The sequence below is a fragment of the Manduca sexta genome, chromosome 25, assembly GCF_014839805.1.
Source record: "Manduca sexta isolate Smith_Timp_Sample1 chromosome 25, JHU_Msex_v1.0, whole genome shotgun sequence".
In the NCBI taxonomy this organism is placed as follows: domain Eukaryota; kingdom Metazoa; phylum Arthropoda; class Insecta; order Lepidoptera; family Sphingidae; genus Manduca; species Manduca sexta.
The window spans coordinates 8351263-8365626 of record NC_051139.1 but is presented as its reverse complement, the minus strand read 5'-3'; the positions used below and the strand labels follow the sequence as shown (position 1 = coordinate 8365626).

General features: G+C 31.6%; 2 protein-coding genes across 5 annotated transcripts in view; one reads left to right on the top strand and one right to left on the bottom strand.

Moving 5' to 3' along the window:
* Nucleotides 1-13796, bottom strand: part of LOC115448365 (RING-box protein 2-like) — a 35113-nt gene extending 21317 nt beyond the window's left edge. The window contains exon 1 of the mRNA XM_037442615.1: nt 13541-13796. Coding sequence (XP_037298512.1) covers nt 13541-13694 — 154 coding nt within the window. The 5' untranslated portion in view covers nt 13695-13796. The remainder of the gene's footprint in view (nt 1-13540) is intronic.
* On the top strand, nt 840-10340 carry LOC115446770 (facilitated trehalose transporter Tret1). 4 transcript variants are annotated; one of them, XM_030173553.2, is made up of 4 exons: nt 3598-4641; nt 4975-5020; nt 7384-7503; nt 7589-10340. In XM_030173553.2, exons 3-4 carry the CDS (start codon nt 7408-7410, stop codon nt 8855-8857), a joined length of 1365 nt encoding a protein of 454 aa, XP_030029413.1. In that variant the 5' UTR covers nt 3598-4641; nt 4975-5020; nt 7384-7407; the 3' UTR covers nt 8858-10340. The 4 variants fall into 4 exon arrangements, with proteins under 4 accessions (XP_037298511.1, XP_030029413.1, XP_030029412.1 ...); XM_037442614.1 differs by lacking the exons at nt 3598-4641; nt 4975-5020 and adding an exon at nt 840-1068; XM_030173552.2 differs by lacking the exon at nt 4975-5020.
* Nucleotides 13797-14364: the final 568 nt, after the last annotated feature.

Below are 14364 nucleotides of genomic sequence, written 5' to 3'. Positions count from 1 at the left end.
TTCATATAATTTAATTCTAGGAACATTGGTTCATGTTTTACGAGCTTATGGTATTGACCACAGAGTATCTTTCCACTGTGAACAAAACTTATTTGTAATGGCTCGTGTATTACATACATACATGGTTTCGTTAATTTCATAATGAATATGCCACTGAAATTTTTGATTCCGTGTATCTCCTCTTGTCTGTAACCAACACTATGTGACAAACCAACTAATAAGGATTATTTTGGTATTTAAAAAAAGACCTAATGTTTGATTTTTAAAGCTATGATTCATAAGTATTTACATATCCCCACCCGTAATTGGTGGCTCGCAAAGTGTGAAACGATTTGTTCAAGATCCTCATGTCCAAAGAACCCAAGAAGTCTAGGTTATTTCAAATTTTCGCATTATTTGATACTTCATTTCTTAATTTTATCTTGTCGCCATCATATCATCCTATTTATTGGTTTGTGTTAAAATATTATAATGTTCCAGAAACATTTGATTAAAAAAAAACTAATAAAAACAAGAGAGGTATGTTGACTACTAATTCTAAAAGGCAGGGGCCTTACCACCATCTTTTACAAAACCATCATATTGCAGGAACGTTTTGTTTCAAGCTTAAAGTAATATTACTCAGATTCGTACTATGACCTCATAAAAACAATATTGTTTTACTCCTGCGTAGGGATGGAAAAGAACGAATGATTGTTTATTCCCTGATTTAAAATGGCCAAACATTTTATGTACGTTCCAAGTCACGCATATACTAAACTGTTCAAATAAATATTAAAGTCAGAATAATATATTTCTATGTTAGTTTTATAAGTGCATTGTGAATAAAAATAAATAAGCTGTATAATTATAAAAAAATATCCCTGTGGTTTTAAGCAAACATTTTGGAAATCGGAAGTTTCGTCGGGTATGTATGCGGCGGGAACGGAACGGTTTTACTAATGTCATTAGACCCAAGTTCGCGGTCGCAGTTTAAATGTTTATTGTGGCAGTGGTGTAATAAAATATTATTTAATACATTTGTTTATAGTTTAAACTTGATAGTGTCGATATGATGTCAAGCAGCGAGTGAGTATAATATGCTTTAATACTTTATATGCTAAAACAATGAAGTAATTATTGCACAGCGATACTTCGAATACATTTTAAATAATAATTGCCATGAGAAATTTGGTTTAAAAACATTCAATAGGTAACATATTAATAAAAATACAATAAATATGACGAGATACTAGCGTATTATGCCTAGAAATTATATAAAAATCCTAATAGGACCAATATAAAACAAAGAAATCATAAATTCATGTGATTTCGACATTGGAATTTCAAGAGGTTTTTTTCATTAAAGTGGTTTGCATTTTTTTGCTACGGCAGAGTTCGGAGAGTTTCGGGGCGACAGCTACAGCTATTATGGGAATATTAATTACTAGCAGCATTGTCTTACTCTATAAATTCGAAGATTTCGTATTCATTGGCCATCTAAAATCACACCATATTCATAATAATTATGCTTTAAGGTTATAATAAGACTGTTATAAGAGATGGTGGTAAGGCCCCAGGTTGTTAAGTTTATTGTAATAAATTGACACAATATGCTATTTGTAGAGTTTAAAAAACGTTAATCAATGAATTCAATTTGAATTATTATGGTACATTAACTTCAAATGCAATAATTTTCATCATTTTACAATTTGTTTCACATCTCCACTCAAATTTAATTTAATAAATGACACGTTCATTCGTAATGCCAACAATAAAATGATGTTAATACATGGAATATAATAAATGATTTCTATCTTTTCAAGATTTTATTTAAATCATGCGAACTCACCCAGTTTTACACGTATGCAAAGATTAATCTTATAATTTCATCATAGTTACTTCCAAAAATTAAATTCAATTTTTATTTTCTACAAAATTGGCTATAAAACAATTCAACTAGGTTAAAAATGTTATCATTCTTTAATTGCTGCTAATTTAACTAAACAAAGTATATTTAGCATTAAGAAAATCGTACTAATTTTAGCTACCTCCCTCCACTTAATGTTGAACAGTAGAATGTAACGCAATTCTTTATTCCACAATGATTTTTGTAATTGATAATATGTATTTAGCGGTAAAATAAATAAATAAATTTGATTATTATTGTAACGCTTAAGATGTGACGCCTAAGCTGAGAATATTTAAATAACTAATAATTCGTCATTCAATTAACTTTCAAGTTACAGTCAAGCGTGGCCTATCATTATTTTTAGTCGTATCCTGAATATAGTTGTTACAGTGGTGAGTGGTGATACAAGACCTAGTATTACCCACTTTGCAAAACACCCATACTTTTTAAATGGCTGAATCCGTGGGTTTTGTTATTGTGTGGCGATTTTGCTGCCACTTAGCAAAGACAAGATACACTTTACAATCATCTCCATTTGTTCCACGCCGCTATATTATGAGCCCTTATTACACACATAGTAGTGCATCACACGTCGCATACAGGACGGCACCACATGGCACTGCTGTGTGTGTATAGAGGCCCACGGCAGGACATTAAATTCTTTAGCGAGAATGCAAGGAAAATTTTATTGCAACCCGCTGCCTCTGCCTTGACCTGTAACGTCTGGCAAAATCGAATAATTGATAATCGCACAATTTTGTACCGACTCTATGAATGTGCTCAGAAAAAACGGGATGGTAATATAGAATATAGTTAGTCAAGCTACAGGTAACAATTATTGTTTAGCCTCAATTTAACACGTAGGTATAAGGTGTAGGCATAACAGACTTATGAGACGACTGTACAACGTACGATTTATTGTTGATGCAGAGCCGGTCATCAAAACATCATATAACTGATTCACATTTGGATCTAACACATGGGTGATCGCTACAACAACTCTTTGTACCTACAGTTTACTAGAAATTGTTCGTATTATGTCGAGAGTCAAGACGTAGATTGATTTACTGAACCTGCTATGGGTTTCACAGAGTGAACTCAATATAGAGACGAGCGAGGTAAACAAGAAATTGCAAAATACGTGAATGATAAAGCAGCGACCTAAAATTTAGAACAACCATAATCGTGTTTTAGTCAAATTATAGTTGTTCAATGCCACAGAAAAAAGAGCCAAAGGTTTATGACAGATATTTTTTTTTCTGCCACTATAACAAATATTTTATCGTCGCATATTGTGGCCACTATTTGTTGTCATTACCATTGCAGGAAACCAAGGCTTTTACCACATGATTACATCATGCATACTATAATATTTATTTTTTGGTACGTACTTAGCGGTAAATTATGCGTGTTTAAATGCAAATAAATTTGAAACGAATATTATTTTTTATACATTTTCAAACTTTTAATTAATTCAATTCCAAAATATTCATATAAAATTTTTGGGAAGTAAAATTACATTTACATAATTAAATAAAATCTTTGATTATACTTGAACATAATTTCAAATACTAGCAGCATCTTGAAAAAGTGATATTATCTACTAATGGCTCTACAATCTTAAATTTAGATATTTATTTAAAGTTGAGTAATTACTATAGCAAAAATTTTTTTTACTATTGAATTTTAATAAGTGTGCTACTTTAAGGATTAACTAAATTTATTCTTGGTACTTATTCACCAGTCCTTATATTAAAATTATCATTTCTAATCGAACGGTTTGCTAGCGGTTTTATATATATATCTTGGTATAAATAACTTGAATGATTTTTATACGAATTTTACGTTAACCTTCGTTTTGAGTTTATTATTTACTGATATTCTAATTTAGGATAGCATGTAATTACTAAATTACACTTATAAGGCAAAATCTTTCATTAATGATAGATAAAGTTAAATATGGTTTATATAAACTTCAGTTGCCTTAGAAAAATTTTTTGTTTTTTAAAACGAAAAGGTAACGATAGCTAAACAGAGAGACTAAAAATCAGAGAAATTCTCCTTGAAATGAAAAAAATATTTGGTTGAAATGCTTTTTATCTGTGTTTCTTGGGGGTAAAAAGGTAAACCAATAAATTAAGATGAAATTTGGCATACTGTTAGATCACCCCTGGATTAACTTGGACCTTTTTATACTCGAAATGTGCACAGAAATTTTTATTCTAGGAAAAGTGTTTCTCGCGTGTAGGTCCGTAGAATAAGCTAACAGCAATTAAATATGATTACTATTTTTTTTAAAATACAAAGACTCAGTATTTCTGTTTTTTAGCAAAGAGCAAATAAATGAGAAAATATTGTCACTTTATGATTATACTATAGCTAAAAATAATTAGCTATACGGGCGCCACAGGCATAATAGTCTGTAAGTGGAATTAGTTTCCATTTACTAACTCTTGTGTGAAAGGGATAAGAATTAATAAAAGGAATGAACCGATATAATATAATTTAGTGTGAAACAAAAAGTAAAGAACAACAAAAAAATACGTAAAACGTTGCTGTAATTAAAGATTTCTATCTTTATATAGATTCTAAGTTTCTGAATTATTTTTTGTTATCTGTATAAAAAAATTAAAAAATATACCTTACAATATATTTCTAGTTGGCCAAGTAAAATTTACTAATGTCGATTATTTACAAACAAGGTAACAATTTTTTATTCCCATATGTCACGAGGGGTATCAGTTAATCAGGTAATTAAAATATGATTTTATGAACTTAATTCGTAAATTATTTAATGAATAGCAAAAATTGAAATTGACTTCAGGAAGTTTAAGCACATTGTTTTGAATCACAATATAACCTCGAACCAATGAGTTTTGTCAATCAATTGTGCCCATATAAATCGCACTGGCTGGACCGCGACATACTCATTTCTTGAGTAGCCAATGCTGGGTTGATACACTTTTCACGCGTTCGCAACATTACGGACATTAATGGTGTGGGACGTGGGGTATATCGTATGTGATAAGTGATTAAAAAATTTACAAAATGAAAATTTTGATGAGAGCTGACACTCATTACAGCATTGCGGTGAGGAGTGAATGTGAACCCAAGTACACATTTTCACAGGTAGGAAGAACGTGTTTGTTGTTATTTATTTGAATTATAAAAAATAATTATTTTTTGTGGTAATCAAATAATTAATGTTATTACTATTATGAAGTTGGAACTATGGTATTCGCTGATGACAATGCCGACCAATTGCGTTCAATTAAGTAAGTAAAAGACTGCCTAATTTATACAATCATATTCAATAGAATTGTAACGGCTTTACTCAGCAATTTCAGACGGCGCTTTTTGATAATATGGATATTATACAGTCTCATATTAGTTAAAGGAAATAACAGTTCAAAATGCATGTCCATGATATATTTATACGCTGACTTCATATTTTTTAGGAACCGTGTAAAAATTAACGTCGTTTATTACATTATAAATATGGAAAAATTAAATGCACTGACCGCTGTAACTACTTGTAACAATTATCATAATCAATACTAACAGGAAAGCCCCTCTTTACAGGCAAGAGGATGGTCTAATAACTCCAAATTCGGATTATTAGTATAGTGACGTAAAAACATAACGTAATGCGAAATAGAATGTCAGATATCTATTGCCTTCTATTAATGTCACAAAAAATCATTTAAGGAAGTGATAAAAACATTGTGTAAAAAGTTCAAAAAATATTATGTGAATGGTCAATTCATTGAATTTAATTATTACTTGAATTAAATAGCTTTGGTATACACAGCACGTATGTAATCACAATTTAAAATTCCGCAATTGATTTACCGTGTTGAAGTTTAAGTGGCTGCAATCAGGATCGATGATTGTTTAAATTAGTATCGTAGGCGTTTCGCATCACATCGGCGCACACACCTCCAAGTGAATAACGTCATGCATGTCTACAATTAGTTACGTGACCTGGTAACAATAGTGACGAATGTTTCATACATTTCAACTAAAATAATTTAAAATATGAACCGTGAATCTTTCCAACATTATCCGCACCTTTCAGGTTTTACAATTTTGCAATTTTTCTATAGCCACATAATAAATATTAAGTATATTTCACAATTATGTGTTCTAAGAGACGTAGCGCATGTTAAAATAGTTACTATATAATAATATAATAACTTATTTAGAATTTTATATTAATTTTTATTTCATTTTTATATAAGCCGACCAAAAATCTAGAGTTTTGCATAGCCCATGAGCGATGCATTTTATGTTTTTTTTTTGGGACTTTTCATGTAAGAGCGCCTTCATATTAACTTTGCGACTGTAACGTTGCAGTCGCACTGCAAGATCCATATGAAAAAAAATACTCGCAGTGGTTAAATTGGAAAAGCTCTTAGGTCTTCCATTTTAGCGTCGTTTATATTGTGTCAATTCAAATTAGCAGCCACAGCTCTGCAGCCGTTAATTTAAAGGCCCCCTTAGGGTTGTCTTAACAAAACTTAAAGTTGTCAAGATATATTTTTTTGGAATGTCTAGTATTACTCATTCCAGAGAACATTAAAGACTCCAAAATTTAAAGGGCTTAAGTGTTTACGGCCCTGGATTCGGACCTGAATATTCAATCGAAATTATAGCAGGTAGAAAGATAGGTATAAAGAGCTATTATCAATTACCTCGATAAATACTATGTAACAAGATATCCAAACAAACAAACCTTAACTCTTTTTTCAGGCTATATTAAAATACAAATAAGATAAAAATATAACAAATAATTTTGGCTCTTATTGCATAAAGAGCCCGTGAGTCAAATCAAAGAAATTGTAATTAATAACTTGTGAATGATGTACTTTTTATAGGTTATGACATATAGGAGCTAGCTGTAAGTTGGCATATTTTAAATTAAATTTCATGTTTTGTTATTAGTTTAGACGGCATGGCATGAGGCAGCAGTTTAATACCTAAGTTTTGAAATGAATGTCAGGACACAAGCATATTCAAATAAAACTCACCAGATTTATATAATATATCCGATGAAATCAACCTCAGGTCGATAATATTATCTCGAAATAAAGGACATTAAGTTGAAAATTTGCATAGACCTTCCTATTGACTTTCGAATAACTGGGTCAAAAGTCAAATTAAATCAAATAATGGATTCTCAAGGTATCCGCAGCAAAATATTGTCAAATAATTTTATTACGTTTATCTCATTTCCTTTGTGTTAAACAATGCAAATTATGTTATAATCGATAAGATGGCAGAATGTTAAATCGATTAGAGCAATACTCGTGGATGTAAAAAGTTACTGTGGGGAATATCATTAGAAGAAACTTCTTGCAATCCATAACATGTGAATTTAACAGTCACGACAGATTAAGACAGATTTGTACTCATTCGAAACCCTGACACAGTCAATAAGTTTGTGCACGAAATTATGCAAATTAAATCAAAGATACTTTTTACGAACACAGGTATTAGCTGCTGTAGCCGTATCGATGGGTTCCATGATCATCGGCTTTTCTTCAGCTTACACTTCGCCAGCTCTTGAAACAATGCAAAACAGCACTGTCATATCAGTATCAAAAGAACAGGTAATTTTCTTTAGTTTTTACACCTAAAATCTTATAAAGTATCCGTTGAAATGTTTATTTTAAATATATAATTTAAATGTTTCAGGCAAGTTGGATAGGCAGCCTTATGCCTTTGGCCGCACTCGCTGGTGGTGTCATTGGAGGTCCCCTAGTAGACTACATGGGTCGTCGAATGACAATATTGCTCATCGCTCCACCGTTTTTTATTGGGTGGATATTAATTGCCTCGGCGAGGATAGTACACATGGTGCTTGCTGGACGTGCATTATGCGGATTGTGTGTCGGAATAGGATCGCTTGCATTCCCTGTATATCTTGGTGAAACAATACAACCTGAAGTCCGAGGTACTTTAGGGCTATTCCCGACGGCTATAGGTAATATCGGTATCCTAATTTGTTACTTGGCGGGTAAATATCTAGACTGGTCCCAACTTGCGTACTTGGGAGCTGCTTTGAATATTCCATTTTTTGTTTTAATGCTTATAATACCGGAAACACCTCGTTGGTACATTTCCCGTGGCCGTACTGAAAATGCTCGTAAAGCATTACAATGGCTTAGAGGCAAAAATGCGAAAATTGATACTGAAATGCATGAGATTGCGTTATCAGATGCCGAAACCCAAAGTGATGATTCTAATCTAAGGGAACTGTTTACTATGAAATACATGAAAGCAATATTGATATCCCTCGGCCTAATGACATTTCAACAATTGTCAGGCATAAATGCAGTTATATTCTATACTGTTTCTATATTTCATTCATCTGGAAGCTCAGTTGACGAAAATTTATCAACTATAATAGTTGGTGTTGTTAACTTTGTATCTACTTTTATTGCTACTGCACTTATTGACAGGACTGGTCGCAAAGTATTATTGTACATTTCATCAGTAATAATGACGATCACTTTAATTGTTTTGGGTACATTCTTTTACGTAAGAAATCAATTACATCAGGATGTATCTAGTTTAGGATGGTTGCCTCTCATGTGTATCATGATATATTTGCTAGGTTTCTCTCTAGCCTTCGGTCCTATCCCTTGGCTCATGATGGGAGAAATATTGCCAGCAAAAATTAGAGGTAGCGCTGCTTCAATATGCACAGCATTTAATTGGTTGTGCACATTTGCCGTTACAAAATCGTTTCAGAATATTGTAGACGCTATTGAGGCATCGGGCACTTTCTGGCTGTTTGGATGTATATGTTTTGCAGGATTATTTTTCGTAGTAATCTGTGTACCAGAAACTCGAGGTAAAAGTCTCGAACAAATTGAAAACAAAATGACAGGACGACGGAGTGTTAGGACACGTAGAATGAGCTCGATTGCTAACATTAAACCATTGCCTAATGGTTGTTAGTCAATGTGTAATAATATGACTTTAGTATTGTTAACATTATAGTTACTTCGGTTGCAAAATAATGCGATAGTAGGCGTAAATTATATTAATAAAAAGAATTATGTAACACCACAGATATTAAATTATTTAAATACTATGTTTTATCTGCGGCTGAGTCCACTTTCAATAAAATATTAGTCTAAAAGTTATTTAAGGCCCTTCCCTGAGCAAACATCATACATTTTTGGCGCACAAGTTACGGATGGGAATATGCAAAGATTGATGAATAATTTAAGGTCCTTTAAAAAATTTTAGACTACCACAATTATATTCCTATTGAATAGTCGACCCAATAGTATTGGTTGCAAATAAAATTTAAGTGTACTTGATGATTAACAAATTTAATGACATTTTAATAATGAAATTAACAAACCGATATTAGAATTACAAAAAAAAATTTAACAACCAAAGTAAAGAAAACATATTTTACAAGTATGATGCTGAATTTATTTCTATATTTGTAACAAATTTCGAATAGATAGCTTCTAAACATAATGAAAGTGTGAGTTGTTATGCTCGGGGTCTGCCTTAAATCAATTACCCTTATTAGATGATATAGATGATTTTACCCTTTAAATTTACAAAATATTATTGGCTGGGCACACTAAAAGTGAACCACCATTATAGATTAAAACAAGCTGTGATGAGAAATTTATGTAGTACTTATTATGTTGTTTATAATTTAAGGAAAAACTTAAATCCTTATTTAAAAATTGTATGTTAAGAGATGCAAAAAATCTATAGATTTACCTGAAATCATAAATCATATTTTCTTATTTATAATTTAATTTTAAATTTTATTGGATTTTTCTATTATTTATAAAAAAATAACTACAGCTTTTAATCAATGTAATAAAATCACAGAAATTAAAGAATTATTTAAATGTTTTGTTCAATAAATTTTTGTAACATTGTAAGTAAATAATTGATCAATATAACTTTCTAATTAAATTATTATTTATTAGAATTAAGGAATAAAATAATCAATACCATGACGTGCCAATGTATACACTGTAGCATTCACTGAATAGTTTTACCCAAGCATGTATATGTATAGTATATTATGTATCTTTTTTAATTATATTTCATATTATGTTGTGTAATAAAGTCGCTAAGCGTACTTAATTTATTATACAATGTCATAATGTAATAAATGGCTACTTTGTATAAATATATGCATTTGTCACCTCTTTCTGGGTTATAAACTTCTATTTCAGTCCTGTACTTGAGATAATACTCAATCACCCTTCAAATTGGAACCCATTAGTGCTTGTAGTACAATGATATTTGGCGAGAGAAATAAACAATACAGTGGTACCTGCTACCTACGCAGCTACACTCTTGCATACAAGAAATGTCAGTCAGTAATCATCTAATATATTGATAACTGTTGATATTTTGTGAATACTTTATTCAAGGAATATATAATAAACTTTATACTGATTTCAGTTTTGATTACTAATAAATGAATACCAATCTGGATGCCATGCCACTCCACTTACCATGAGGTGCTGTGGAGTCACTTTTCCTTCCTACTAATGAAAAATATGGTAAATACTTAAATACCTATAAGAAGAATAGTATTAGTAGAAATTGCACCTACACACTGCTGATTTAAAATGAATACCTACATTGGCTGTATCATATAGATTACAGACACAAACAATAATTCTTCTTAATTAAAGAATAGAATGGATTGTTCTGTTTTGTTAAATCTACAATTATCAATGTTTGTGTATAAAGTGTGACAATAGGTCTAAATAATAACTGCTAATAATGATTTGTTTGTGTTAATAGAGATTTATTTTGAATAATACATAAATTGCGTATTGTGCCTGTATAAACTAAAAGAAAATTTCAGCACTTCTAATAAATTACTTATAATCTATAACCCATTCCTTAAATATAGTGAATTACATAAAAAGAATACTTGATAGGGTAATTCACAAAAGGTAGCTTTCAAATCATAAAATACATTCTTATATTATTAAGTAAGTTTTATGTCTCTCACAAAATTGCACTATATTAGTTGTTTCATTTTACACAGTTCAGGGTCAAGTAAATTTTACAAGATAAACATTACCTACACTATTCATTTAAAGTTCAGGGGCAAAATCATTTGATTTGAGCACTAGTAGAGCAATCTATATAAAGAAAAACACAGGATGTAATTACTTACATGCATTTCTTGTAACTGACTAGATTTATTTATAGCTTTTACATGCAACCACAATAGAATGGCAACACAAAATAATTGTTCACCAGGAAAAAATATTGAGATCTATCCGAAAATGGCTTTCAAAGTAAAATTTAAAAATGTGTTTAGGTATGAAGTAATTAAATATTAATAAAATAGCATTTTTATCCAATGTATAGTAGTCACACTCACCAATACGCTATAACAAAACTTCTATGTTAGTTACTCCTCAATAAAATCATAAAGCATAACATGCTGTTCAAATATTGTAGAAGCAAATTAATTTCAATTCACTATGTGATTATATATATTATATATAGTGGTGAATTAATATTTAGTCTAAAAATGTAAACACAAGTACACATACTTACATATTTTCAAAAGCAACCTGAGTTTTTTTTTTTATGTAGCAAAGAAGGTCAGACATATTAAAGCAAAGGAATGTGATGATACAACAAACATTCAAAGTAGTGTGGCAAATATTGTCATTACCTATAAAGATTGACTATACTACTGCCCCAACCAATAAAGAGTTTTCCTCATGCTGTTTGCCTAAAAATTTAGCAATTGTTGTTTGATTCTGATAATTTAAATTAAAAAGACATTGAATTCTTAAAAAAAATATGTAATTGGATTGTTGTATGTACACAAAATATATTGCACATACACTTTCATAGACAAAAACAATTAGAGAAATATATTGTAGCATAATATAGCATAAGTAAAAAGTCTCTTAAGGAAGAATGTATCCTGTTCACACCTATGATTATTGTCCCAGTTATAATTAATAGCTTTTGCCCGCAGCTCTGCCCCCGTTATACAGTTTTTCGGGCTAAAGCTTTCCGTTAGAAAAGTCACGCTATATATTTTCTCGGGAGCCTATGTTCTTCCCAGGGTCTCAAACTGTCTCCATACCAAATTTTATCCTAATATGTTGGGTAGTTTTTGAGTTTAACACGTTCAGGCAGACAGATGCAGCGGGATACTTTGTTTTATAATATATTTTTGTAGAACTTTTTAACAGGAACAATCCCGTCATACATTATTGTTGCATAACTTTAACTGTTTACGCAGCGCACGCAACAGAAGCTCTCAAAACTAATAAATTTTCTCCGTTTTTGCAACATGTTTCATTACTGCTCCGCTCCTATTGGTCATAGCGTGATGATATATAGCCTATAGCCTATAGTACTCCAGGAACAAAGGGCTATCCAACACATAAATATTTTTTCAGTTCGAACCGATATTTCCTGAGATTAGCCGTTACTGCTCCGCTCCTATTGGGTATAGCGTGATGATATAAGCCTATAGCACTCCACAAACAAAGGGCTATCTAACACAAAAAGAATTTCCCAGTTCGAACCGGTAGTTCCTGAGATTAGCCATTACTGCTCCGCTCCTATTGGGTATAGCTTGATGATATATAGCCTATAGCACTCCACGAAAAAGGACTATCTAACACAAAATGAATTTTTCAGTTTGAACCGGTAGTTCCTGAGATTAGCCATTACTGCTCCGCTCCTGTTGGGTATAGCATGATGATATATATCCTATAGCACTCCACGAATAAAGGGCTATCCAACACAAAAAGAATTTTTCAGTTCAAACCGGTAGTTCCTAAGATTAGCCATTACTACTCTGCTCCTATTGGGTATAGCGTGATGATATATAGCCTATAGCACTCCACGAACAAAGGGCTATCCAACACATAAAGAATTTTTCAATTTGAACCGGTAATTCCTGAGATTAGCGCGTTCAAACAAACAAACAAACAAACTCTTCAGCTTTATATAATAGTATAGATTATCACATTTACTAAGACTGGGACTAAGATTTATAACATTATAAAAGAAACATATCTTGGCATAGAAGCCCTAGCTTCTTTTAGAATTAGGGTTTGACAAACAAAAGCAGCCCAAACACCAGAAAACACAAGTCTAAAACTGGATTATTATTTCAATTAACAAATAAGAGTAGGTAACGAAATAGATAATGGAATTACAATTGAATTTCTAACAATAGTTGTCATTAGGTAGGAAAAGGTGTTTGATCTCTTGTATGCAGAAAACCATCTAGTTAGGTTGCATTTTACTAGGAACCAGATAAATGTGTGGTAGCACTATTGTGTTCCAGTTTGAAAGACTTCTACTTAATGTAATTACTGGGTTTCACGAGATTAACATCTTAAGTCTCTTGAAACCCAAAAGTTACACAAATAAGTATACCTACATCTTAAATTTATTACGATTAATCACTTATATCTAAATTTGTGGATTTTTGATATTATTTAATCATTTCGCTTGCAATTAGTCGAGCAACTAGCTCGTCTTGTCATTCATTTAGCCAGTTTAGGTGGTAAGTATATACTTATTTATCTCCTTGGAAAAGCAATAGAAAATATAACTATTGGTTATACTGTGACTCATATTACGGCAATATACACTTACCCATGACTTGAACGCGGCAAATTGCACAGGTATCGCACTCTACATCCCAGCTCCACATTGCAACAGCATTCCACTTTTTCAAAGTAAACATTTTATCCAGTTTCTGGCCATCATTGTCTACACGGTCGAGAGCATCACAATCTTCTCCAGACATCTTGAGATTCGTAGATAAACTTGGTAAAAAAATACTTTTTTCAACACAAAAGTTTGTTTACAATACACGGCTCAAGATATTTGACGTTGACACTGACATTGACAAGTGACAGATCATGGAACTTCGATTTATACTCTGAGACTAATACATTTGTATTAGAATTCAGACAGATTTCAGATAAAAAAAATTGAGGATTGCTCACACTTGTCTTAAAACTATGATGTATTTATTGTTTCTCCTATAGAAGTTGTATTATTCTAGAGGAATAAGATTGAGTGTTTCGTAACTATTATTTTAGTCTAGTAGGTATCTGTTATCCAGAATATAACAAAATTTTAAACTACCAATATAAAGACACCATGTTGTACTAATATTATGTTATAGTAGCTTTTGCCCGCGGCTCCGCCCGCGTTATAAAGTTTTTCGGGCTAAAGTTTTCCGTTATAAAAGTCACGCTGTATAATTTCCTGGGAGCCTATTTTCTTCCCAGGGTCTCAAACTGTCTCCATACCAAATGTCATCTTAATACGTTGGGTAGTTTTTGAGTTTAACACGTTCAGGCAGACAGATGCAGCGGGGGACTTTGGTTTATCATATATTTTTGTAGAACTTTTTAAGAGGAACAATCCCGTCATACATTATTGTTGCATTACTTTAACCGTTTACGCAG

What these genes read in the sequence shown, in the direction of transcription:
- LOC115446770 (XM_030173551.2), top strand. Translation starts at nt 4,940, where the DNA reads ATGAAAATTTTGATGAGAGCTGACACTCATTACAGCATTGCGGTGAGG. An exon ending in CCAAGTACACATTTTCACAG is followed by an intron (nt 5,021 to 7,383) that starts GTAGGAAGAACG and finishes TTACGAACACAG; the next exon opens with GTATTAGCTGCTGTAGCCGT. An exon ending in TATCAGTATCAAAAGAACAG is followed by an intron (nt 7,504 to 7,588) that starts GTAATTTTCTTT and finishes TAAATGTTTCAG; the next exon opens with GCAAGTTGGATAGGCAGCCT.